At 44.8% G+C, this 27,702-nt stretch overlaps 1 protein-coding gene across 2 annotated transcripts; it reads right to left on the bottom strand.

The window, feature by feature from the left end:
- Positions 1 to 245: 245 nt before the first annotated feature.
- On the bottom strand, positions 246 to 27,702 carry prrc2c (proline-rich coiled-coil 2C). Of its 2 annotated transcripts, none has more exons than XM_028027079.1 (34): positions 27,309 to 27,702; positions 23,706 to 23,875; positions 22,827 to 23,001; positions 22,606 to 22,715; positions 20,753 to 20,878; positions 19,177 to 19,475; positions 19,005 to 19,084; positions 18,739 to 18,884; positions 18,547 to 18,634; positions 16,874 to 17,039; positions 16,172 to 16,781; positions 15,928 to 16,100; positions 14,432 to 14,687; positions 14,002 to 14,212; positions 11,462 to 13,927; positions 10,786 to 10,949; positions 10,523 to 10,677; positions 9,466 to 9,859; positions 9,067 to 9,152; positions 8,795 to 8,989; positions 8,459 to 8,716; positions 7,711 to 7,803; positions 7,518 to 7,619; positions 7,262 to 7,433; positions 6,257 to 6,481; positions 6,057 to 6,178; positions 5,144 to 5,298; positions 4,824 to 5,055; positions 4,635 to 4,745; positions 4,357 to 4,551; positions 3,719 to 3,819; positions 3,149 to 3,275; positions 2,211 to 2,453; positions 246 to 2,102 (listed from the first exon to the last, which is right to left on the bottom strand). In XM_028027079.1, the coding sequence occupies exons 2-34, from the start codon at positions 23,818 to 23,820 to the stop codon at positions 1,848 to 1,850; spliced, it is 8,406 nt and encodes a 2,801-aa protein (XP_027882880.1). In that variant the 5' UTR covers positions 23,821 to 23,875; positions 27,309 to 27,702; the 3' UTR covers positions 246 to 1,847. The 2 variants fall into 2 exon arrangements, with proteins under 2 accessions (XP_027882880.1, XP_027882881.1); XM_028027080.1 differs by having other exon boundaries at positions 18,739 to 18,875.

Raw genomic sequence — 27,702 nt, 5'->3', positions numbered from 1 at the left:
AAATAAATACAAATATCTTTCCTTCCTCTTATGTTTTCAGATACTTATCCAAACAAAAAACAACAACCAAACAAACGGGAATCATGTTATCACATCCTAAGCCTGCATAAATATTAGCAGTTTCAGCCTCCAGTCCCTGCGCATCACTGCACATGACGTGCTTGTCGATGTGACATAAAGGCTCTCTACTGACACCTTGTGGTCAAACGTGGCACACCTAACAAAGAGAACATAACACAAATCTCAACAGTATATTATTTTTATTAGTTTCTGTAACCAAACCAAGAGAATGTAAATAAGACCGTACATATCTTAATACAGTGATGAAACCCCTGTACAACAAAAAAAAAAAGAAAGAAAAAAAAGTCATTACCTTCCCTCCCTCTTTTATTCTCCAAATAAAGGAGTCTCCCCCCAGCTAGGGCAGATGTGAAGGGAGTCCCCTCGCCATCTCGGGGTGTATACTATTATACATTTCTGAAGGACCGTCTCGTATCTGCAAGCCCCCCGGATGAGAGTTTTGCTGCGGGTAGGACAGCCGACGGGACCGAGGCAGAGAAAGGAAAACAGCGCTGATTGCTCTCATCAGTAGAGACAAAACGAAACAGCAAGTGTCCTTCTGCACAACCGCTTTAGTACTTCTGGCTTTGCATTTCATCTTTTTTCCTTGTTCTTCGTCCTGTTCCTTCTCGTTATGAAGGTCAACATGCACGCTCAAAAAAAACAAAACAAAAAGTTAACTCTCTGCCTCATTTCTTCTAAACAGCCCTGTCCTGCTAAAACACTAGCTAAGGGCACTGAAATCAGTCGTTAGCAGCAGCTCTGGATGCTTTTCTTGTTTGTTTTTGTTGGGGGTTTTTTTACAGTCAGGTGTGTGTATACGAGTATTCGTGTGACCACACTGGGATGGGTGTGAAAGCAGTGCAAGGTTGTGTGTGGAGGACTGCTCTGAGAACGGAGCAGCTGTAAATAAACGATCCTAGTTACCGACTCCATCCTGCATGCAAACTGCTGCAGCGGGAACGAGCGACCCTGCAGGGTTCTGATGCCACCTCTGCGCCGTTTTAACCTTTGGCTAAAAGAAAACACGCGAGAGTCCGGCGCCATGCTTTTCCCCTCTCCCCTTGAACGCATACATACACACAGACACACACACACACAAGCACTTCTCAGGTAAGGAGATGAGAGCAGAAGGCAGGAGCAGAAGGCTCACAAATCAAGAAATCGATCATTACAGTCAATCAAATGCTGCAGATTTTCACATTTTCATTCTGATAAAAACAAAAACAACAAAAAAAATCATTATTTCTGATTTCACGTCTTCCTGCGGCATCATGTTCCAACCGTTCAGCACTAAATTTTCTGGATTAGTTACGACAGGTCAAACAAGAAGGTGTGCTCCAATAAATGATATCTTAAGAAAACAAATTTGATTTATTTATTATTTTGTAAACAAAAACATGTTTCTCCAATAATATGTCTCAAGCTATTAGGTGGGTTGGGGGGAAAAAAAGAACTAAAATTAGCTATAAAAATGGCTAACTCAGCAGCAATTCTCAGATTTCTCTCTAACTCTCAGTCAGATGGTGGATTTCTATGGAACAACTTGAGCAGCAATTTTATCAGCATCTAAGTGTGATGAAAGTCGCCCCACCTGCAGCAAGGCGAGGCAGGGAGAGAAAGAGGAGGAAGAGGATTACACTTGTATATGACAGTGCTTCCTGTTCGTGACGCCAACGGGTTCGTCCTCATCCCCCACACCGTCCTCCTGGGCTGATATGAGGCTGTGATTGCGGAAATGGTGGGGGGGTCGAGTCTCTCTTCCATCTAGATGTTCAGTCGTCTTTTTATTTGCCCTCTTCCGGTTTGATGGCTTGCGGTTTAATGGGGCCAGTTCGGATGGGCTTAGCCATGGAGATGGGGGGTTTGTCTGCGTCTGGCCGTTCGGCGCCGGCCTGGTGGTTTGAGGCCGCAGGGTCGAGCGGAGCCTTTCCTCCCTGATCGAGCCGAGGCTTGCTGACCGGAGGCGCCTTCAGTTGCTGCTGTTGCTGCTCTGAGAAGAACCTATGAGTGGACTGAAGAACCTCGGCTCGCTGCTTTGCCTTTAGAGGAAACGAGGAAATGAATCAACCAATCGGGACAGAGCGACGCGTTGTTAAAAAACAAAAAACAAACAAACAAAAAAAAAAAAAACGCCAGCAGCGCCTCACCTTGAGGTCCTGCTCGGCCTTCAGAGCCGCCTGTGTGCCTCTGGGTGGAAGGGAAGAACCGGGAGGCCCTCGGGGAGGGTGCTGACTGTGCTGCGGGTGCTGAGGCCGCGGGTGGGGCATGAGGCCCCCGCTCACGTTGGGTGAAATGGGGGGACCCATGGGAGAGCGCTGAACGCCTCCGCCGAAGGAGTTCGCGTGAGGAGGGCGAACCAGAGGAGACACGATGCTGGGCTGAGACAGGATCTAAAAGAGGAAAGAAAAAGACACGGCAATATCAATGACTCAGTGGGTGAAGAGCACTGCCAGTCAGCTGGCTCAGATATTTCCCTTTTTGGATTTTTTTCTGATAGCAATAACTCAAGGAATCATGGGACTAAAGCTAAATCACAAATTATGTTATGAATGTACAGGTTACAGGTTATCAGGCTCTGCTGGACCAAGCTAACATGAGCAATTACCTTGCCCATGTTAGGTAATGAGCAAGGTTATATTTTATCCAGCTAGCTGGATAAAATAGAAAAAAATCCAGCTAGCTGCTAAGGATGTCTTAGCAATTACCTTGCTCATGTTAGCTTGTTTTACTTCTTGCTACTCTGCGAAGAGCAGAAAAACTAAGACGGATAATATTCTGCTTAATCAATTTAATTTAGAATCACACAATTATGCAGGTGTTTATTTTAGATTTCTATTTTGCAAATACCAGACTGCAATTCACCTCTGAAAGTAAAAAGTCAATTTAATGGTTATTAAATATCTGTACTACAAACCAAATGTATCATAAGATGCTAAAGCTCTCAGAAATATGGTGGGGGAATATACCAGTCAGAAAAAAGTGGGTCAATCATAACCCAAGAGTATTTTTTCCATTTGTTATTTTTCCAACTAGCCCGTGCATAAAAACACACAAATATGCTGATCCATATTATTTAATGCGTTACCTGTGGGTTGAACTGGCCAGGGAAATGCGGAGTTATTCTCATGCCTGCAGAACTCGGCGGGAACTGCTTCTGGTACAGCATGCTGTTCATCTTACTGGACTGGCTACTGGGAGAAGTGGAGCTGGCCCTGCAGCGCACAGACAGGAAACCATTACAGTGACACAAAGAGCAAAACAAAGGCAGAGGAAAGGCTTTCAGTGGCTAAAGACAATCAAGTAAGGTCTGGTGTGAGGGCTCTGTTGCGCAGGAACTGATTTTATTTTTACTCTCTTTACATGTAAAAGACACATTACAATCCAAATAAAAAAATAAAAAAAACACTGCCTCCAATCTTTAAAACAAACCATCTGAAATGATAAACAAGAACTGCATCATGTAATGCCTCCAGCTACTTCATGTCAGCGTCTTTGGCAGATTATGCTGTCACATAAACACAACTCAGATTAAAAATGAGCCCTGAGGGACCACAGCTATGTCATAAAGGACATTTATTTTGAAAGGCAATTCATAAAAACAAGAGTCCAAGGGAGGGGTGATCCACCAGATCCACAGAAAAATGAAGATGATTACCTGTAAGGACTGGAGGTGGGTGTGGTGCTCCGGCCACTGATCGGAGGAGTTCCAGGCTTCACGTCCATCCCGCTGCCAAACAGTTTGAGATCCATGTCCATCTGCATAAAGAAAAAAAACAGAAACTCATTAACCTGATGCCCAAACTTGGGTACTTGCAGGTTTCACCAACTCAAATTTAGGATTTGTTTTAAGATCATTATGAATCGAATTTAAGACCCGAATCACAGGTGTACAAAAAATTGTAAAAAAAAAAAAATCGCATTAAATAAATCTTTTGGTTTGGTAACAGAAGTGAGTCAACGACTAAGACAGACATTGTCCAGCCAACTGGTGGTAATTTTGAACTTGGAGATGATTAAAAAAAAATATATCCAGCTAGCTGCTAAGGATCTCTTAGCAGCTAGTTAGCAGTAGCTGCAATTGAATTGAGTCACAGAACGCACTGAGATCTACCATAGTAAAGTCCTGCAAGAAAATAAAAAACAACATAGAATACGAGATTACATAGTTCTGCTAGCCCTACATTTAAGACCAGTGATTAACGTACTTAAGGCCAATTTATTGTTTTCAATGACTTTAAGACCGTTTAATGGTGTGCAGTCACTGCACGGTGAGACCCATATGAAGGAAAGCACCTTGCTGGTCGGCGGCTGCATCATGTTATGGTTGGGACCCATGATGCCTCGGTAGGGCTGAGAAATAGGGGGCTGCCGGTTGATGTTGGGAGGCTGGGCTTGGGGAGGAGTGGGGGGCAGAGCCAGCAGGGGCTGACCTCCCCCCGACCCAAAGTTAGGCAGAGACAACTGGGAGCCCGGCAGAGGGACGTTCACCTGCAGACAGAGAGAAATTAATGACCTGAGAAGAAACTTGGCAGCTTATTTGACACAAACAGATCCGTTTATGGCTGCATTACCTGCTGCATTGCAGAGCTGGGAGACTGAGTGTTGCTATAGTAGCTACTCTGACCGTGCTGCTGCACCTGCCCCGAGTAAATGTTCGAATGTTGATTCATGCCCTGTCGAGCCTGAGCAGAAAGCAACACTGTAGGTGGAGGAACGTGACGACGCGCAGCAGCTTTGCGACACAGCAAGGCGAGGTTTACCTGCAGCAGATGCGTGTCGATGAGCTGGGAGCCTCCCATCCCTGAGGCCTGGTTGAGCTGCGGCTCAAACAGAATGGGAATGTGCTGGGTGGAGGAGTGCTGCTGGTAGGCCAGACTGGACTGAGGCTTGCCCAGTTCGGGAGCTTGCACTCCGGGGTAGCTGTGCAGGGACGGGCCGGAGACCATCATAGACGGCTGCGACAGGTTGCCCTGCATGAAGGCCTGCTGCGACCTGGGAGAGGACGGAGCGGAGGGATCAGACGACAGAAACGATCAAATCTGGAGCGTAGGAGCCTGAACTGGAGAGGAGTGGGTTTTACCTGTAGGGCTGAAGTGAAGAGCTGAACAGGTCCTGCGGCTGGGAAACCGGAGGACCTGTGCCGAGTCCGAGCTGAGCCTGGTGGGTGTGTTGGTGCTGAGGCTGGCCTTGCAGGGGAGCGTAGATGGGAATGGGAATCTGCTGCACTGCTGTTGGCTACGAAAGCAAGGCGAAACATTCAACACCACATCCTAGCAAGCAACCCCCTCTTCCTGTCTCATCTTTTCTTTTTAGAGCACCATTTTGAATTTTTTTTCTTTTATTATAATAATTTAATAATTATTAAATTATTATAATTTAATAATTTAGTCTATCAATTATTCTGGATTTTTAAAAAAGGGGGGGGGGAGACATTCTGCAGATTTTTTTGTTTAACCACTTGAGCCTCTTTATACAATATTAGAAATACATACAATAAAAGATGCAAATAAATAATTCAATTCATTTTTTAAACAAGAAAATAAATATTTTAATGTCTGAAATGCAATGCTACAGTTTAAGCTTAATCATCTGTAGCAAAGGATGCATCTGCAGCTAAAACAATAATTCCAACATGTGAAAAGCTCGGCTCTTTCTGCTAGATTTACCAATATAATCCAATGTTTGTTTCACCACTTGAGAAAAAAATTGGTTATTTTTTGATTAACCAATTAATAAATTCTATTTCACAAGGGGCTTAACACGAGACAGAATTGGAACCAGGTGAAGCTACGTCTATGCCCCTCGAGTTCTGAGTAGGACATATTTACAGACAAAGTAGATTTCTATTTTAAATGGAAAATGTATACATTTGTTGGCCAGTTTTGTCTGTGTACTCCTGTTAATCGGTTATTAAATTAGTTGATTATTTTAACAATTGATTCAGCAACACTTAATCGTTTCAGCATTGTAACTGTGAAGCGATAAAGTCCCACCTGCGAGAGGCCGGGCTGAAAGCCCTGCTGCTGAGCCAGCGAAGGCGCCGCCAGGCGGGGGTGCGGGTTGCTGAAGAGGTGGCTAGTGTCCATGTAGAAGGCTGGAATCTGAGCTGCAGAACCTGAACAAGCAATCACCTGGTCACGAGAAGCTCCTAATATGCAGCAAACTGTATTCGAGCAGCTGTAGTTTCTCTCACCCGCTGCAGCCTGGGAGACGTACACCTGCGGCGTCTGCTGCTGCTGAGGCAGGAGAGGGGGCACGCAGCCGAGCTGGGAGAAGCTGCTGCTACTGCTGCTGCTGGTGGAGGAGGACAGGCTCCCGCCCTGCAGCTGCTGCGGCTTCACCTTGCAGATGTTAGGGGGGTCGGAGGCTGAGGTGGTCTTCGTGCTGAGAGATGAGGTGGTGTAGGTACCAGAACCTGCTGCTTGGAAAAGAGGCAGCACACATTAATCACCTTTTTCTTTTTTTTTGTTTTGCACATCTTCAGAATGAAAGCTCAGCCCATTCTTTTACAAATCAGCTCAAGCTCAGTCGGAGTAGATGGAGAACGTCTGCAACCCGCAGCTCCGGAACCACAAGTGGCTCTTTGGGTCTCCCAAAACGGCTTTTAATAACTGGATAAAAACTAAAAGGAACCAGTTAATGTATTTAAATACATATACAATGAAGCAGATTTTTAACTAATTTTTCCTGCAATATTTGAATTTAATTATCACCAAGAATGACACGAAAAGTACCAATAGTATGCTTAAGGATGAGTTAAAAAAACAAAACATATCCTCCTATTTTATGCTTATTTTAAATCCTAAAAACAGAAATAAAACCATTTCTTTTTTAAAACATGACAAGAATTTTATTAAAGCAGATATTTGTCTAAAAATGTGCATATGGCGTTTGCGGCTCTCAAATTATTTGGCAGTCCGGAGAAGAAAATTGATGTTTAGGTTTTAAAGGTTACAGACCCTGTGGCTTAGACTCATTTTCACGTAATTAAATAGATTTAGGGATCTAGGACTTTGACTAGGTTATTCTAACAAGTGTACATGCTTTCTTCTAAACCATTCCAGTATAGTTCTAGCTGCATGTTTAGGGTGGTTATCCGGGTGGACAAACGGTTTTCCAGCTAATTACCCTCTGACGAGGTTCTCCATCTGAATCCATTAACCAGGCACTGTACACTCTAAAGTGAGGGACTCGTTACCTGACAGTGAGGTGCTGGGGGTAACAGAAGCCACAGGGATCTGGGGCATGGAGGCTGAGGAGAAAGACGAGTACGAGGAAGCGCAGGAAGTGATGGGCGAGGAAGAGGAGGTGACTGGGGAGCTTTTCTCCAAACTCGGGGAGTTTTCCCAAGCTTTCCGAGCCGACTCCATCTGAGGAGGGACAGCAAAACGGGGGCGTAACATTTCATTGGAGTTCAAATCGTTTCCTGGTTGAGGCCAAAATGATTCCCTTACCTTTAGTGTTAGGTCAACAGTAGCAGGAGAAACTGTGCTGAGGCTGGAGCTCTGTTGGAGGGTCTCTCTGCGTGGAAGGGGCAGTGAGTGGGGGAGAGCCACCTGGGAAACAAATTGCAGTTAACACACAACCTGAAATACTTATACTTTTTTTTTTTAGAAAATGTGTGCAGGAAAAAGGATTTGTACCCACATTAGCCACTATGCTCTCCTCCATTTTGTTGCCTCCTGTGGGAACGCTGTCAGCCAGAGAAGAAGAGGGGGCGGTGTAGTCTGTGACAGACTCCTGGGAGAACAAAAAGTGAATCAAGATTCAACAACTTAAGGGCGTTTTCACACCTGATAGTCTGGTTTGACTGTGGACCAAAGTTGCAACATTGTTACATTTTCAGCTGGTGTGGTTCGCTGGTGTGAAACCATCCAAACAAATGGAAAGACCTGTTCCCCTCCCCTCGCCTGTGTTGCACCAACAACTACTGAAGGAAATCACAAAAACCTCTGAAGAAGACACGAGAACAGCCATCTTCTTCGCCAAATGTAAACAAACATGAAGCTTTTGTAGGATTTCTCTTTTGTTTTTGGTAAAAGACCACAAGTCATTTCTCTCACTAGCGTCAGGCTTGTGCGGTTGTTTTTGTTGTATTTACCCAGAATACAACCAACTACGCTATAGTTCTCTTCCTGCTTTTTTAGTAGTCTCCAGTCCGCTCGTATCCACATATGCATTCAAACCGCACCAGAGTTCACTCAACTGAACTGAGACCGAGACACAGTTTACTTTTTTTTTGTCCACATCATGGTTGGCTTTCACATTCACATCTCCCCAATCGAACCAAACTTTCTGGACAAAAGAACTAGAGTTTGATTAAAGCGGACTAACAGGGCTGGTGTGGATGCACCCTAAATGTATTTATTATTTTAGGAACAGAGGAACAACATACCTTAGAGTTGCTAGTGTACTCTGCTGAGGGGACCGTGATCATACCCTCAATGTCCCCTCCCAGTTCTGGCACTGTGGTGTCACTGGTGGGAGGACTGGAGTCTGTGGCTCTGCTGACCCCTCCTCCAGTCACTGCTCCCTCCATCCCTTCGGCCTCGCCTCCACGTGCGTCTTTGGCCTTGCGGTTCTTCAGAGAGCGCTCTTTACCGATTGGACCCGGCTTGTACTCCTTGGGTTCTACTGGCTCCATTTCGGGCAGCTTAACCAAGACAGGTCAAATGTTAAGAGAGGGGACAGATAATGAATCCACATTATTCACCTGGAAAGCGAGGGTTACCTTTTGCGTTTTGATTGGACCGGTTCGAGGTTGTTTCTGTCTTTGTTCTTTGGGAGCAGGTAGTTTGCTTTCGGAGACCGTCTCCAACAGCGCTGGTCCTCCGTCACTGTCGGTGCTTCCTGCAGACGACGGCGCGCCAAACTGAATACTGTCTATGCCCAACTCCACGCTGCCGTCAGCGCCAGGCTTCCCACCCTGCAGGGAGACATGTTAATGAAGAATATCAGGTGGCAGAACCAGTCAGAACAAACCAGCTTATTTATTCAACTTACCTCAGACGGCACGGTGCCTGTAAAGGAGGTTAGAGGTTTGTTCCAAGCGCTCACAGAGGGTGGCTGTGGGGGGCTGATGGGACCCACTGGAATAAACAAAGCAACATTTCACACGTACTGTGTTGATAAATCCTATTATCAGCAGGAAAGTAAAACTTTCACAGTTAAGAGATGCAAACAATTAATCAAGTTACGATTAATTGTCAATTAATAGTTCATTAGACAGTTATGATTAAATTAGCATGTTATGCTATGGAAATAGGGTCAGCCCTCTCGATGCAAGTGAAAACTCAGGTTTTTAAGAAAATGGCCGCTTATCAATTAATAGCGGGTTGATGTATAAGATAAACCAACATCAGATAAACTCACTAATCGATAACTTTCATCCCTAATGCTTACGTTTCTTGACATCAGTAAGGACAGTGGAGCCTGCCACCTTGTTCTCCCACAGTTCTGTACCGAGAGCGCTGTGCGGCTGTGCAGGCGCAGGGGGGAGGCTCTTTGAGGCGAACTCCACAGTTGCTGTGGAGATGGAGGGCAGAGGAGCTGGCGGCCCGTCCAGAGTTTGAGGAGAAGCAGCAGGTTGTGAGGGAGAGTGGTGGGGATGCTGTGCAGCAGAAGCAGCCAGCTGCTGCTGGGCAGAGGGCGCCGAGGCTGCAGGAGGCTGAGGCTGCGCCGCTTGTTGCTGTGGCGGCTGCTGAGGATGCTGCTGCTGGGAAGACTGCTTTTTGGCAAATCTAGGTGGCAGCTTTCCTCCGCTTCCTCTGCTCTTCTCGCCTTTCTTACCCCAGTTCTGAAGGAGAAGCAACAACTTTACTTTCAGGCTTGATGACAATATCAAAATTTCTACAAATCTCTGCGTCTACTTTCCCAGAATGACATTTCTAAAAAATTTTTACTACTTTTTTTTGCAGCATTCTGAAATACTTACCTAGCTGGGTTTTATACAGCTATACAATTCTCGGACACCTGGATTTGGATTAAGCTATTTAACAGTGTTTTAGAGGATCTGAGCCTGAACTGTGATGTATTTTAATATTCATAACATTCACATTTCTCAAACCCTTACTGCATTACCGTACACTAAATATTGATTCTTTCAAGCACAGTTTGTAATCTTTGATTCTTACTTAGCAAAAAATACTTGTAAAATGAGTCCAATTGAAATGGCCAAAAAAATACAAACTACAGATCATGTTAAAAGCCCAAATTTAAACTTGAAATCAGTGACAGGTCCATGTTTGACTTTTGCATGGATTATTTCTTTCTGTGGGATTTTTGTCAGGAAGCCCCCCAAAAACACCACACAAATAAACTAAGAAAAGGTGACGAAAAGTAAAAACAAATCCTTTAAGAAAAGTAGAAATTCTGGAAGCTTCAATTAAAGTTATGAAATCTAATTTAAATCCAGACATTTTAGAAGGTGACATTTCTTAATATTTCAGGGAATCTTTACTTGAGATGTCTGCTCCTCCTTTTTGCGTTTCTCTTCATCCTGCAGCCGTTTCTGCTGCTTGCGGGAAACGACCTCGGTGAAACCATCGTCGTTGGCACTGGACTGTGGATCCTCTGTGGTGGTCACCTCAGGATGGTCATCAATAATCACAACACCTACAATAAACAGAAATATGCGTTTTAGCCCTTGTGTGTCCATCAAACCAATGCATGCTTATTTACTGGTAAACGAAACGACCCGGTTGAAAAACATTATTTACTGACTTGCATAATTGTTGAGGTCAAACTGGGAAAGAGCGTTCTCCTTTGGTTTCTTGGCGGTCTGTTTGGCCTCATCCTTGCGTCGTGCAGGCTGCTCTTTGGCAGGCCGCTGAGAGGTTCCTCCAGATGTTGGGGCTGATGCTTCGGAGTTCTGCTGGGCTGGAGGGCTGTTATTCAGATAAAAAAAAAACAACAACAACTTCAGAATAGGATAAACCTGTAAATGTATTGGACAGTAGTAAATTTAGATGGGAAGAAGGCTGATGCACCAAGTATTAGGACTGCTCTCATCTAATTTCTAACATAAGATAAGCAAAAAAAAAGTAAATAAAAGGTCAATAAATATGATTCACAGAGATTTAAGTCAACAGGTTTAATGTAAAAGGTGCCAAAACTCGCATTATTATTGGATAATTAGATGTTATATAAAGTCTGGAAATGCAAATATATCTCTAATCTATTTATTTATTTATTTTTGGAAAATACTCCAATCAAATCCTCTTTCCCACAAATGTTTGGGTAGTCTGATCTCAATCGTGTAGCCAAATTTCACAAAGGTTTATTGTTTGAAGATCTCAGTTTGTGGCACACTGTTTCATCGAGTCAATTTCTTTGTGCAAATGTTAATGGAAGAACAGAAAGAGTGACAGCAGACAGAGGCCCCTTGTTTGAGACTCACCCTTTGCGGCCAGCCTTGCCGCCGCCTCTCCTCTCCCCCTTGCCTCCTGCGTAACTCCGGCCTGGTTTGGCGCCGCTGTTGCCCCTGCGGTTCTGCCTCTCTGTGGGCCTCTGACTTGAGAAGCTCCTCTTGGCTGCCTGGGACCCCTCTCGCTTCGGAGTCACACCTCCATCCAGCAGACTCTTATTGGGCGTCAGTGTGCCCTGAGAGGGAGTGGGTGCTGGGGCAGAGGCGGAGGTTGCCTCGTTGGCAGCCTCCAGCGCTCCTTTCCTCTCTTCCCGTTCTCGCCTTTCGTTGAAGTCGCTGCTCTCGGAAGCGGTCTCCCACTCCTCATTGGCTTGATCCGAGGAGTTCTGGTTGGACAGGTCAGGGGACTTGCTGCCCACTGCGGTGATGGTGGGGCTGCTGGCCTCAGGCCGGGAGGCTTCGACAAGAGACGTTTGGTCATGTGCAGATGTGGTGGCTGCCACATCTGCAGGCACAGTAAGAGGAGTCCCTGGAGCTCTGGACATCTTTGGAGAGAGGGATGCCGGAGCGGGAGCAGAACTTGGGGTGGTTGAAGAGGGCACAGATGCCAAAGTTGCAGAAGGACTCGTAGCAGGATCTCCGGTACCCAATACGCCAGCCTCCCGCTCTTTCAAGCGCCTGAAGCGAGGAGGTTTGTCCTGCCGCGGGGGTCGGGCCGGTCGAGATCGACGAGGCCGCTCTCTGCTGCCCTGAGGAGCCACTTCTCCAAATTTCTTTCCCTCCAACTTCGGGGGTCGACGGTCAGTAGGAGGATTGTTGTATCTTGTTGAGGACTCTGCATCCTCCAGCCTGAACGTCTCCATCGGTTTGGAAGGCCACTGAGAGGAAGAGTCTCTGGGTCCTGGCCTTCTGAGGGGGGCTGAGCGAGGACCGCCACGCTCTCTTGCGCCGCCTCGTCTGCTATATAATCCTCCTCTTCCTCGGCGGGAAGGCTCCCCCTTGGGAAGAAACCCCGGTTTGGGCCGGCTGTCGTCATCCCCTCTCATTCCACCCTTTTCACCAATGTGAGGCGGCTCAAAGCTCAGCTTGTGGGGTCCTGTATGCCCGTCACCAGGGAGATCTCTTCTTAGCGGACGGCTAGGTTTAGTGCTTGGCTCCCGGTCGGAGGGTCCGGTGTCGCTGGCTGATTCTCTCCCACCTTCGCTTTCAGAGTCTGTGTCTGAACCGCGCTGCCGCCTACGTTTCGGAATGACTTCAAAGTCCGAGCTCTCGCTACGCGTTTCGCTTTCCTCCCTGTTGCGAAAGGCAGCTGCGCCTCCAGCGGAGGGTAAATCAGAGCGCAAGCGAGGCTCTCGGTAGGGATACTCTGGCCGGCTACGACCGCGACTCCCTCTGCTGCGACCGCTGTAAGTTCCTCTGTAGCTCCGTCCTCTGGAGTAGTACTCCCCTCGCCCGCGTCCTTTGAAACTGGAGTCAATGGGCCATTCCCTCTCCTTGTCAGCCTCCTTGTCCCGGTCTCGGTCCCGGTCCCGATCCCTTTCCCTCTCCCTCTCCCTCTCCTCTCTTCTGTAGGCACGTGCAGGAAGATGAGACTCTTTCCGACTGGGTAGTTTTGGTTCTGGATGTTTGTCGTTACTAGGCAGTTTGTCCGCTTTCTCCTCCTGGGAGGAAGAGGTAGGAACCCCCGAGGAAGGCTGCGAGTCTCTGGCCCTATGGTGGGACGCCGGGGCTTCGTCTGCCTCGGTAGGTTCCCTCTTCCCATCGCCCTGAGCCCGAGAGCTTTCGGACACCGCTGCAGCTGCTGACGGAGCTTTGGTCGACTGATCCTTTTTGGACCGCTCGCTTTTATCCCCTCTGTCTCCTCTCTCGTGACGCTTCTCCCGCTCCTCTCGTTGCTCCCGCTCTTCTTTCATGTCCCTCAGGACGGGCTTTTTAATGGGGCCCGACCTGCGAACGGGTCTCTCTCCTCCCGGTCCATCTCTGCGACCAGACCCGGATCTCCCGCCCCAACGCAGCTCGGCTTTCTGCTTGCTGGGAGCTGGCAGAGGGAGCTTCTCCGGTTTGTGTAATCCATCTGCTGGAGGAGTCGCCCTGTTGCTTGTAAGGGCAGCCTGGGAGTAGAGCTCGCTTTGGGGCTTATCAGAGGCCCGGTCCCCTGCGTCCTGGAGCTCGAGTGATTTTGTTGCTAGGGGTAACCCGTCAAACCTGGGCTCATCCAGCTTAATGGAGTGGCTGGAACCCTGAGAGACACTTCTCTGGAGCATGGCGTGACCAAGGGCCTCCACCTCCTCCCCACTAGGCAGGCCTCGCTCATCAGCGTCAAAGGCCGAGCTTACAGGCGGCCTATCTAGAGGCCCCGGCACATCCTCTGGGCCCTGAGTAAACGCAGACAGGGAATCCGAGTCCCGAAAGAAGTTATTTTTCAGAGAGTCCACAGCACCGTGATCCTGAGCGTAAATAGCTGGAAGACCCCTGTCCAGATCCAAACCAGAGTCCATCCTGAAGAGAAGAAGGGAGTTTCACCACACTGTTACAATAAACTAACAGTTCTAGTGCAAAACGTTTTGCCATACCGTTGCTCCTTGTTATCCTCACGTCCTTTTGGAGGAGTTACAGATGGCAGCGGTTCTGACGGAGGGTACGGGTCCGATCCCCATACCATCCGTGAGTCAGAGGGGAAGCCGTGGTCTCGAACTGGTCGCGACAGGTGGTCGAATGAATCGGAGCTGGAACTGGAGTTGTCACCTGGTTCTCTGCGGACAATCTGCTTCTGAGGCATTCGCCCTGAAAACGTTGAGAGCAAGAGCAAATCTGCTCAGCTGATCTGACAACCATCATTACACTAAAGAAAGGCAGACTGCCTTTTTCTTCGCTCGACGTCTGAGAGTTGTGCATACGCCTTTAAGTCAGGATTACCAAAATTATGTGAATTATTGTGGCATTTTGCTATGTAAAAATCACTTTTCAACCAGTTTCCCCAAACTTATTTCTATTTACGCTCACCAGGGTGAATGTTTGCAGGAATGTCCATAGGGGGGCGTCCCGACATCATGCGGGGGTCCATGTAGGGCTGCATCATGAGCCAGCGGGGGTCGAACCCCATGGAGGGCAAGTGCTGGTGGTGGGGGCCCATAGGCTGATACATGGAGCGGTGCTGCTGCTGCTGCTGGGTAGCTGCAACGTTGCTGCCACTTGACGGAGACACAGTTCCTCCACTTTGCTGCTGCTGCTGTTGCCATTGTTGCTGCTTCATCTGCTCCTGGGGAGACAACGATTTACCGTTTTAACAACACATTGCTCCATTTTCATCAGTGACAGACAAGCATACATTTTCGTAAAGAAAATTAGGCTTTCCCTGTAATAATTAGATCACCATAAAGAACACAATGTAGGAATCCACTGAATAATGCTGAGTTAATAAATATGTTAACATACGAATGTGATCTAACAAATCTGACGACTCCTCAATAATTTTAGAAATGTATGAATACGTTTTGGCTGTTTTTTTTTCACTTTTGATACCAATGCAGATATCTGAAATTTAGTATCTGCCGGTAAGAAATTTGGTAAAGAAATACAGCTAAACTGACTTAAAACATTGGCTTTTAAAATGCACACATAAAAGTATTTAATTACAAATTTATTTGATATCTCTGCTCCAGCATAGTACACTTAAATACATTAACAGCTTCACAAGCCTGGTCAAACATATAAAAATAATCTGCAAGAGATTGTTTGCTGCACTCTCACAATGCCAACAGTTTGCTGGTTGTGTTTTTTTTTTCTTTTAAAAAGGTACTGCTACTAATATGGGTGCCCCATTACAGCTATTTCACTTCCAATACAATATTGATATTGCAGTCCAAGTATCGTTCACTGCAAATATTAACCCAATTTAATATCGGCACAAATAAATACTTTTATTACTTATTTTGTAGTGTGGATGTTAGAAAAGGCTTGCCCAAGTGAGATTACAGAAAACAATACAACAATAGTTATGAGAACAATCCATCCATTAATTAGTAACCAATGAGTCTGGTGAGGGTTTCAAATGCTGCTGGATAGAAATGCTGGGGCGGGGTGCTACTATCGAAGATTTTAGGTGCAGGGGGGAATAATCCGATACAGAAATAAAGCTTTTCAGTATCATTGAGGTGATAAATTGAAGAAAATCTTTTATGCAATGCTAAGGTATCTAAAATGAGATGATGAAGTTGATGTCAGCTCTACCATTTTAAAATAAGATCACATTTTCTTCAGCAGCTGTTCTCACACATACAGTTCCCAATATAATCATTGATAACACACTACAGGAAAACTAAAATATATATATAAGGTATATATATATATATTTAAAGTGATCGGAGATCATCTTATATTCTAGTAATTGATGGCGACCATAAATATTCTCCACACATTGAGCCATCAGCAAATAATAATGTCATAACTGCATCTTCAAGCCTGGAAGAAATCAGTGCGCTTGATTGAGACAGTTTTACCTGTTGTCTGAGGAAACGCGGAGGCAGAGACTTTTGAAACTGTTTCGAGTAGCCTGACATGACAGAGGGACGCATAGCAGCGGCTGCCTCTCCTTCCAGCTGTGGAGGAGCGATGGAGACTTCGTCCCCTCCAGGAGGCTCCATGTGAGACAGGGACAGGTGGGGCTCATCCACTGCAAACACATCACAGTCTAAGACCAGGAAGGAATCCAGATATTAAAACATCTGATAGGACTTGGCCTACCTCTGTTGTCCTCCATGTTGAAATAGTCCCGAATAGGCGCTGCAGCCCGATCGGACTGGTTCTCCGGCACCAAGGGTCCGACCTCAGCCAGAGCAGTCTCTCCATCGCCTGGAGGGTCCGGGGCTACAGCTACAGGTCTCTGGATAGGGGGACTGGCCTGACGGGCCAGCTCAGGCTCTTCCTCAGCATTTGTTTCCACTTGTTCCATTCGCTCCCTCTCAGCTTGAACAACTGGGAGCTCTGGCTGTGGGACTGGGACCGCCGGCACAGGGCTGGACGCAGGGTCAGATGCCGACAGGACTTCCTCCCCAGCAGCTCCCGCTTCTTCATTAGTGGTCTGATCGCCAACGGCCGCTTTTCCCTCATTGGCCTGTCTGTGTTTTTCATTTAGACGCTTTAGTTTCTCAGCGCAAGCAGCGAGCCTCTGTTCCTCCATGCGCCGCTCCTCTTCTTCTCTCCTCCGTCTTGCTCGCTCTACCGCCTCAGAGACTTCGGACTGCTTCTTTCGCTTCTGTCGCCAAGCGTCAGAATCCTCATCAGCTCCTGGTGCGACGGTCGCCTGTGGCTTGTTCCCCCGTGGAGCGCCGCTGCCGACGGATCGAGCGCCGCTCTACGGACGAAAACAAACGCACACAGCGTGAGAAACCATTAAGGAGGAGTGAGCACCTCACACTGGGCTCATGCAATCCAAACCTGCTCTACCTGGTAGTCCTGTGAAGCAGCTGATTTATTGTATTGCCCCACACTGCCAGGTGAGGGCGCTCTAGGATCACCGCTGTCAGCCCAGGAGGCCTTGGTGCCCCCACGGTCTTCAGGTCCCTCCTTCCAGCCTTCTTGATTGTCCGATATCCGAGCTCTCATCCACTCCCTGAGAATATCATTAAAGAAGCAGTCAACTAGGCAGAATCAACAGTCTTCTCACTAATCTCTGCTCTGAAGCTTCAAATGCGACAACACAATTAACTTTATACTGTGGCTAAAAAGTCTATGGTAATTATGGAAAATCCTGAGCCACCATTTAGGTTTTATAGTTTGCAGCAATTTACTGCAAATTGCAGTAAATTTCACCTTAGAAATATTCAGATTTCTAAGGTGATGAGCTGGTAATTGGTCATCTTCTTTTTTCTGTATGCCAAATCACAGTGGGGTCATTGCTATGGGTGACAAAGCCATGTCAGTGTGGAAATTCAAAACGTGTTTTAAGACTGGTATTATGCATGTTCCAGGCACTTTGTGTCATTTTATAGCACAATCAAGTAATTAAGTGAGCTTCAATTATTATGAAAATGCTGCAGACATCAAACCTAAAATAAATTTGTCTCCTTGAAATGGGGCCTCTGTTTCTTTAAGAAGCTATTGCTCTTTCCAACACTCCGCCTTCAGCACATCTCAACAAAGTTTCACCCTTAAAGTTACAACCACTCAGTTGAGTTGGACTCAGCAGTAAATCCTATGCTGAGCTCAGGAGACACCCAGTTCCATCAGATGTTTGCTAATTGCTACTGGCTAGTCTGGAGGAGCTGAGAGGGGCAGTCGGAGGAGAGGGGTGCTTTGTGAGGCGGAAGCTCGGCTTGGAGACCGTAGGGCCAGAGAAGAGTTTTGTGGAAATAAGTGCAGCTTGGTGAGAGAAATTGCTTTGCAGATTTGAATGGGTGCCATTCAAGGATTCCTCAAAAATGCATGAAGGAATGAAAGCAACAATCCCGGTGTGTTTTTGATGAAGGAATAACATTATAACAAAGCTAAAAAAAAAAATAGGCTATTTGCCTGATAACCCTCTTTAAATTAAATTTTTGGTAAGAGAGGGGTTGTTCTGAAATAATATCTGGACATTTAGGAACATTTTGTTGTATTTTTGTCCAAGTTATTCATGAAGATCTCTAAAACAAGACTTTCACAGATATTCTTTCATGTCAGATGCTGCTCCTCATCTTCCATATTGAGATGATCCAACACTGACTTCATAGTACTCAAGTTTAAAACTGGTCGCATCAAAATCTGGCCATGCTCTCTCCAAAAATGAAAGAATCACACATTTATAAACAGATTTGAAAGCCCTCCAGAAAGCTTAGAAAATGGTTGTTTAAGATTACTCTAAAATAATAAATTACCAAACAGTTGTCTCCAGCATTTAGACAGCAAAAAAAGCTTTTACTGTAGAGTAGTTTCAGAGAGGGACCTGTAATTCACTGCATTGTTCTTCACTCAATATAATTTAGCAATGATTCTCAGGCACAATTCCAGGTAGGAGAAAGATTCAAGTCTCTAAAAGCTTTCTGTTCTTTAAAGCACTGGCACCTGCTGCTGAAGTTACAGACAGAAGCAAGCCCAATAAGTTTAAAACAAAAAACTGAAAAGATGGCTCAAATCCTCACCAGTTTTCTGCTTTGTCTTTAGCAGCTTGGTTTTCCTCGTCGTCGCTGAAGTTCAGTTTCTCGGTGTAGTCGACCTCCATCTGAGCTCCTTAATGGCACACAGGACGCAATCCATTGATACTTGAAATGATCTTTAATCCGCCTAAATGTGGTTAATGAGTTGTAAAAATGAGCCAAGCTGAAGCTACTGACCTGCCCAGCCTTCATCTGCATCGGTGTCCAAATTGTCGAGTTCTTTCAGTTCTGTTGCGCTGATGATTGAGGGTCTGTCGGGGTCTTGGAGCCAAGACTGAGGGGGCGGCTGCTGGGGGCGGGCCGAACGAGGACCCCTGAGGATCCAACGGAGGGTAAAGCAGAAACAAGCTTATATATTTTGGCTCAAGCAGGAGATTAATTGTGCCATCTTAGTGCGACTATTAAATGTAATTTAAATGATTCTGAATAGAAAAAAAACTCACTTTCCCCCATCTTGTGGCACAGGGTATCTGAAGTTACCCTGTCCCGGGGCAAACGACATTTGTGGGTAGGCATGGAACATCTACACAACAACAAATATTGTCATACAGGGTAAAAACAATCGAAAAGTTAGTGATTCTGCTGCTATTGACGTCTTTGCCAAACGAGACTTACATAAGGTGGCATCATGCTCCTGAAAGCCGGGTCAAAGTGGGTTGGCACCCCCGCAGGAGGCTGCTGCCCCCCGTTGAGTTTAGGCTGAGAAGCAGCGGCGGGGGGAAACCTCTCTCGGGCGTCCCTTTTCTCCCTTTGAGCGTCACCTGCTGCATTTCGGCCGGGTTCTTCAGCCTCCGCGGGGGGCGTGGTGGTACCGAGGCTCGTGCTGCCCTCCTCCTGAGGCTTGGCGTCCATTTCAGGTGGGCTGGATGCACTGTTCAGATTCCTGCCTCCACCTTCACGCCAACTGCCAACGTCTGAAATCACAAGAAGGAAGGAGGTGTTGGACAGTTCCTGTTTGTGAGACAGGGCCACATTAAGCCGACTTTGGAGTCATTCAAACATATAAAAATGTGTGGTTTAATTGAAAGTGAAAGCAGATTTTCTCAAACAGGGCCGTCAAACTCATTTTCATTTCGGGTCACATCAAGATTACGAAAGTCCTCAAAGGGTGTGGCAGAGTGCATTGATAAAACTGCGCATTACCAAACTGTTAAAATATTAATAAATAGCAGTATCTGCATCACACTAGTACTTCTTAAAGTTAAATAATATTGAACATCTTTGCACATTGATGGAATTTAGCGGTATACAGATAAGTACTTTGACAGATAGTACTTAATCTCTCAAATTTAATCTTGACAGTTACATTGACGTGGCCCAAATGTAGCCTAGAGGGCCACATTTAAACTCATGGCGGGCCGAATACGGCCCCCAAGCCTCGAGTTTGAAACGTGTGATGCAGAAGACTGGGTTAGACGCATTAATCCTGGTTCCCAGTCACTTGTGAACAATTTTAAGGCATAAATATAGAAGCTCTGTGGTCCAGCTTTACACATCGTCACCTTCCTAAAATAAAGGCTTTAGGCATTTTTTGATTTGGCAAATAATAATAATTAAAAAAATGAACACCTCCGTTTTTCCAAATAAAATCCCTCTTGGCAAAAAATGACTTGTTTTATGAAGGTGATGCTATAGAAGTGTCTGAAAGGAAGGAAGGATGGCCAGATTGATGGATCAAAAACAAATAAAATAAAAAAATTGATAAAAGGTCATGAACAGATAACAGACAATGAAGTATTTCATGGAGAAATTAACAGGCGAGTAAAGAATGAATGAAACGGACCATATATTTAAGACAATGGAACAGGGAATAAGGTCTGACAACTCACAAACAGCTGACAACTTGAAACAATCCTTACAATCTCAGAGATTGTTAAACGTCACATAAGGAATAAAGTAAAACAAAAATGCCAAAGTCATAATAAGACAGCAATACAAATCTCATAAATTACAGTACATGCCAAGGTTTGTTTATACGCAACGGAGGAATGAAAGACTTTTCTTCTGTAAGGTGATTCAAACAAAACTTTAGTGTTTCCATCTGTGCTACAAATACAACATAAGCTGAACTTTGAAGACATTCCCTCTTCTAAGAGGGGTTACTCTTTTTTTTCCCCCTTTCCTTAAGCTTCCTCTTTAAACCATTTGGTTTAACACAGCCTCATGCTTATGTGTGTGAGTGTGGCCCTACTTTGTGGTCTGAGGCTTGGGCCTGGTCCATAGGGCTCTTCATCTTGATCATCGCCTTTCTCTGCTTCACCAGCTGCCTGCAGGCTGGGAAACTCTTGGTGAAACTGGGTGCTTACGCGAGGAGCTCCTTCAACAACAACAACAACAAAAAAACCATAATGTTAGAAGGTTTTACAGATTATGGAGCTGAATGAAAGCTGTAACCAAATAAAACAGGGACAAATCAGTCATTTTAATTCAGAATTAGCAAAAAGTACACAAAAAGAACTTTTTCACATTGCAATCACAGAAATAAGTATGTCTTAATATTATGTCAAACAAAAGGCACACATTAAAAATTTGAAAGGGAAAACTCTTAATGTCTAAATCTGGAGAGATCTACGGCTCAGGCGAGAGAATCACTAGAAGACAATTAGTCGCAAACTTAAAAAAAAAAAAAAAGGTTTAATGAATGAATGGTGACTGAAAAGAAATCCAGTTTAATATTTCCCACAAGTCGTATAGCGGAAAACCAGGAAACAGAGAAGTTTGACCAGTAACGTGATCTAAAAATGTAACTTTTGGGTTAAATTATTGGGAAACTGTGCAGTGCATATTACCATGCTTCCACAGGGAAACATGGTGGTGGCAGTGTGTGATGCTCTTATGCAAAAACTTTGCTAACATTAAACTAGGGCGGCAGCGATTCCTCGAGTGACTTGAGTACCTCGATTATTACAATTTCTTAAGGAAAATTTACCTGCCTCGAAGCTTCGTTAATTTATGTTTTATTATTTAGCGCACCATGTTCCAGCTGGTTTATTACTTGCGTTGCACAGAGCTCTCACTTCCGCCTGAGTTGTTAACGAAAGCTAAGTGTTAGCAGCATAACGTGCAGTTTTCAAGTTCGGCCTGGGAGGATTTGATTAATTCATGATAATGTCTGGGTTTTTGTCGTTTTTCGGGGGACCAATAAGCATCCTTAAAATGACTGGCGCGATGCCTGGAGTACGGCAGCTTTTCTCTTCCCGGAGCTGCTGCCTGGTGGCGGGGAAGAGCGAACAGCGGGGAAGAGCGCTGCAGGTGTATTTATACAGGTGAGCGGATAGACTGAACATTGCGGGCGGCTGCGCATTAGATGATTAACGTAATTGTAGCTTTACGGACGAAACAGAAAATTAATTTCATATCATCTCGGTCTCAACAAATGGGTGGCGTAGTGCATCGTGACGGCACGCAGCAGGTAGATGAGTTTCTGTGTGTGACGAACGAATGTGTCAAATCCCATCGCTAACATGAACACAAACGCTTTAAATGTCTGGGCAAGGTGAGAGTTCATCTATTAAATTGACTGAAGATGAATACAGAAATGAAAAGCTGGAGTATAGACAATTTATAAGCTTATTTGTGAGCCTGCCTCTATAATTTCAGATTCTTGTATAACTTTTCTTCAGGTTGATTTGGAAAGTGAGCTATTATTGTTAGGAGTTCATTTTCTAAACTACAGAAAAGTTATTGTTAGGGAAGCTCAACTGAAAAATTGGACTGATGTTGATATACAATAGTACTACTGCTGTTATGTTAGATTTACCAATGTTTTACTTTATCTTTTTTTTTTTATCCGATTACTCGATTAATCGTAAGAATAATCGATAGATAACGCGATTACTAAAATATTTCTTTACAACAGCCCTACATTAAACCAAAAGTCACATTTGAGGCAATTTGCCAAATTCGGTCTTAATAAATTTCATCAATGGGGAGAGTTTGAATTATGTTTAACTCTTGTTTAACAGTAACAGATGAAGCTGCAACATAGAAAGTTTTTTTTTAAGTAGATATGAGATTTTGGGAGCAGATGGGAACAATATTTACCATCAACCTGCGGCTGCTTGTTGTTTGCCCAGGAGCGGCTTCCCCCGGTAGGAAGCTCTTGAGACTGGAGTGGTGCTGGTTTGTTTTGGGGTGGTGGCGTTTCCTGCTGCCTGTTGAAGATAATGGCATTATTAAACAAATTGTTTTTTTAATTAAATCACCAACTCCTCTTTAAGTCAACATTTTTTTTTTTTTTTTAACCAAAGCAAACAGTAGTGTACCTCTCGTCTCCTGCCTCGGTTCTGGACGCCCAGCCGCTGCCGTCTTTGGGGACGATGTTGACGTTGGGGTCGTTTCCCTTGTTCTCCGCCTTCAAGCTGGGCAGGTTAGCTGGGGGGGGCATGCGCCGGCTGACCGCAACTTTACCCAAACTCTGGAGGCCATGTCTGGCAGCCACTGGAGGGAACATTTCAGACATAAAAAAAGTATCACTATCAGAAGCTTTCATACGGTTTTCAGAAAACAAACGAAAAGTCAACACAGGTCTGCTTGGAAGCAACTCTGAAAATGAAAATCACTGATCAGCCAATTAAAGCTCTTTGACATTAAGTTATGCAAAACAGGGCCTTAAAACTCCATTACAAAAAGAGCTAGTTTCACAATTTCTTCTTTAGCGTTCGACAACATACATCAAATATGTTGCGTCAAACAGCTGATGGTAATTTCCTGTATAACACTGGTTATACTAGTTAAAAGTAGGCATGTTACAATAGCAAATTCTCCTGGATGCTAAATTGCCCTAGAAATTATTGTGATAAATAATAATTTAGTGGTTTTGAGACAATATATTCAACAAGTATAAAGATAATGGCATAATAATGCAAGTTCACCATCTCATAGGCTTTGTACAGAAATCTTCACACTGGAACTGGGAGGCATTTTAAATAAAACCCTAATAAAGAAAAAGGTAAAAAAGACCACACACAATCAAATAATAAAAAAAACTGATCATGAAGTCTCTGTAAACAAAACTGCCCTTCAAAAACATCAGAATGGAAATCATCAAGCTCATTTTGATTTAGGTGATTAACTGCAACAGGCTTAGTCAAAACCAGCATGGTTTAGTTAAAACAAAGCAAATGACGGCGGCAGACTCTTACCAGCAGTTTTCTGGGTCTCCAGAGATTTGCCTTTGTAGGTGTTGAAAAGGCTAAGGGTTGCATACTTTGTTTTGCCATCCTTTGCCTTGGTGCTCTGCCCTGACTTCTCTGACATTTCGCTGGAAACTCATTGAGTCTGGTCCTTTGGCCTCGCCCCCAGAACCAGCCTCCTGCACGAAGAAGAAGAAAAAACATCTCAAATAGAGCAGAAGATTGTTGGGTTTTTTTTATAATATTGAGCTTTGTTGCTGATTTTAAACACAGACATTATGAGGGAAGGTGAATTTCACCTATAGTTGCAGTTTTATGTCAACACGGCAGGAAGGAAACAATAATACGATATTTGAAGGGAATGTTGCTAGGCTCATAGTCCAGAATGTGAATTAAAATGTGGATCGTCAAAGACAAGAGACACAACACATTTGGGACTGCAGTGTCTTTCTCAAGCAACACAGAGGTCATTTATTATTAACAGTGGATTGGCGTAACAGAGCTTGTGACCATTGTAGTTGAAGTGTGCATTATGCTGAAAAGACCTGACAGCTCTGATCAGTCGGGGCTAAATGTTTGAACTCGCCCCTTAAATAGGCAGAAGGTACATCTCCCTAAAAACAAAGGCTCACAAAGTAACCATATTTATAAAGACCTATTTAGCTACGACCAGGGAGCCGACATTCAGATGAAGTCTTGGTATCAAATGGTCCAGCAAAATTAGAACTAGACCAACTGTATATTGTTTTAGCAGCACTACGAACAATTGCTGCGTTTCCGTTTTACAGTAAAATTTTATGTCTTTTTTGCTGGGAATGATGCGACTTAAAACCAAGGTAATTTTACTCAAGGTTATACCGCCACACTGACGCACGCCTAGCTACAGCTGAGGCGACTTCCTGCTTTGACTTGTCCTCGTCTTTTCTTACGAGGAACTACAGAAATAAAAGGTCAGAAAAAAACCCTGTTTACATCTTTTATATCATGTTATAGAACACCTTTTTAAACAAAAGACGACTGATATTTTTGCAGATATCTCGTTAAACAGAAAACAAACAGAGCTTTTATCAGAGCACCACTATATTCACACCTCTCTCTTTAACAACGGGAACAGAAATGTCTGTAGAGGAGTTTCTTTTTAAGGAATTTGGCTGTAATCGGAATCAGCGAGCGAGAGGAAAGCAAGAGGAAAGCAAACAGATGTTACCAGTCAGTAAAATGTCAAAAGTATAAAACTGAATTTGCAGTAAATGCAACTGATCTTTTTGTGATCTTTCCAGCAAAACCATTGCTGCTAATATTTCAATCAATGGAGGTATGCGATGCAAAAATAGAAAAGAAAAGCTAAACTAAAGTTGGAAAAGTGCCAAAAAAACCAACACTTTTTAAAATACTATAAACGACAAGATGAGTCAAAATTCTCAATCCCAATTAACCTAAATGCTCTAAAAGCAAGACAGAAAAGTGAGCAGTTTGATGTGAAATTTAAGGTGAGACAAATCACTCATCTCAGAGACAAAATAAAAGGGCAAACGCAGACGTATGAACTACTGCTAATGACAGAGAGGCACGAAGGTGGTAGGATCAAACATTCAGAAAGCAACACCGTCGAAAGGCATGAATCAGGGTAAATCCCTTGAGGAATTCACTAATTTCCTCCCTAATGAAAGGTCAGCACAGGAAGACCGGGACAAAGACGGACCATTAAAGTCCGCAGATCCGTCTCCAAGTGCATTAGGACGGCCGGACTTAGCTTTTTAGCTGCAACCCTGGTTGCCAGATGTCATCGAGCAACATCTTAATCACGGGCATTTTCTATCGTACAGACAGACAAACTCCATCCAACTCGGCAAATTTCAGGAACGGCTATGAGGCTCGAGATTAAAATGAAAGACCTGTACAAATCAGGCAATCGTTAAGCCACATGCTCTTTAAAACAATTGCTCCTTCGCTGATACAGAACAACCAAACATTCTGAGGATAATGGTTTCCTATACTGCTAATTGGAATCTTGTGTAAAGAAAATGCTCTGATGACCAGATACAGCATGGATCCAGTCTCCTTTTCAATTAAATACAAGAAGAAGGCTTAAGCATCTTCGCCATCATCCTGATTTTCCAGTCCATACAGTCATCAAGAGGGATTTGCAATGGAGATAATGTCAAATTACTGTGGTTCAAATCAGGTTGTTCAGTCAAAGAAACTATAGTTTCGTCAGTCTTAAAGGGAAGTGGATATCTTTAAGTTTACAAGTGCAAATATTGTGGTAAATACAAGTGTTAATTAACTTATCTAAAGTGTGGAAAGTGGAACATAAAGTGAGACTTCACCCATGTCTGATTCTTGTCAGAAGAAACCCCAAGTACGACTCCTGAAAATGTATTTATTAAAAAATAAATCACTCTTGTTCAACAAGGCATCCTTGTTTCCTGCACATTTTTCAGAAGACTCCATACCTTTCTGGTTTGCAACCCTTTTATTTTTAGTTTTGTGTAGTTACTGCAACAATGGTCAAACTTTAAATCTGGCACCTGCCAACATCTGAGTGAAAAGGACTCAAGAATGAAAGATGATGACGAATGAAAGGATACCATAAAAGATAAATGGATGGCTGGACAAACCAAAGATTGGACCAGGAAGGAAGGATGAATGGACAGACGGAATAGATGATAGAGGACAGAAAATTTGAGAGAAGGATGGAAAAGTGAATAGTCAACAGGTTTAAAGATGGATGCATGGACAGATGCGTGGATTGATGGGTGGATCGCTGCACTGATGGAGGAATGGATGGGACAGATCGATGGCTGGATGTCAGCATAGATGAGCTGAAAGCCTGATAAGTATTCAGATGGATGAATGCAACTTTAGGAAAAGGTGAGACTTAAAAATCCCCAACCCATTTTGATTTTCCCCATGCTGATCCAGACCTGGAAACTACTTCCATATTTTTCCATGAGCCCCGTCATATGTCGGACCAGTCAATCGATAAGCAAAGCTTCAATCGATATCTGAACAGCTTCCTGCTCATCAATTAGTGAGTTTTTGAATGAACAAAACCCATAAGATCATCTACTAGTTTCACAAGAAAAGCCATTTTGACTTAATTCACACGTTACTCACAATTAAACGCGTATCTAACCCAATAAGAACCACAGGTTTCGCTGCTTGAACAAAGCACATTTGGCAGCTTTCTTTAAGTTTTCAGACCCACTGCCGCTGATGGGTCAACATCCTTTCCCATGAATCAAACAACGGACAGGGCGGGTGGCTCATACCGGCAGGGGGGTACAGGCCTTCTTCGCCCAGAAATACACCAGAAACGAACCAAATGCCACCTCCTAAGTCCACAAAAGCCGCACTTAAAAGTGCTGTAGTGTCCTCGGCAGCTCGACCCGACATGTGTGGTTCTGAACGTGGTGCTGCAACAGAGCAGGCCACAAGCTCGCATCTTTCAGCGTAGTTTCGTTTCCTCACTGGTCGCCATCACATCCACTCACAGCCCGTCCGTATGCTAACCAGCTAGCGCTGTGCGGTGTGTGTGTGTGTGTGTGTGTGTGTGAGAGAGAGAGAGAGCAGGGAAGCCACACACTCCAGCGTTAAACGCAGACCCACCTGCCACCGTCGCTGTGTCCCTTGTCCTCTGCGATGTTTCGCGTCCACCACTCAAAGTCCGGTTTCGGCCTGGTCGGAGGTGAACGACTGTCTGTCTGGCCGGCGGATTACAAAAGCTGGCTAGCTCCGTTTAGCTCTGGTCGCTAGCTGCCAACAAGCCGCTGTCCACATGCAAAAATGCGGGGGGGGCGGCTGGTTGCTCTCTGCGTCCTCCGACGCTTCTAGCCCCCCGTCTGTCCTCGTGTGCTCGGCCTTTGATGCGGGAGCCGGCGCGCGGTATTCCCGGTTGTCCCGTGGCTCCGTTATCTCGTGCCAGACCGTTTTTCTGGTTGAGTGAGGCCCCGCTCGCGCCGCGGCCTGTCCCCAAAAAATCAAAGATGGCAGACGCAGGTTG

Source organism: Xiphophorus couchianus, chromosome 9 (assembly GCF_001444195.1).
Source record: "Xiphophorus couchianus chromosome 9, X_couchianus-1.0, whole genome shotgun sequence".
Taxonomy (NCBI): domain Eukaryota; kingdom Metazoa; phylum Chordata; class Actinopteri; order Cyprinodontiformes; family Poeciliidae; genus Xiphophorus; species Xiphophorus couchianus.
This window is presented reverse-complemented; position numbering and strand designations above follow the sequence as displayed.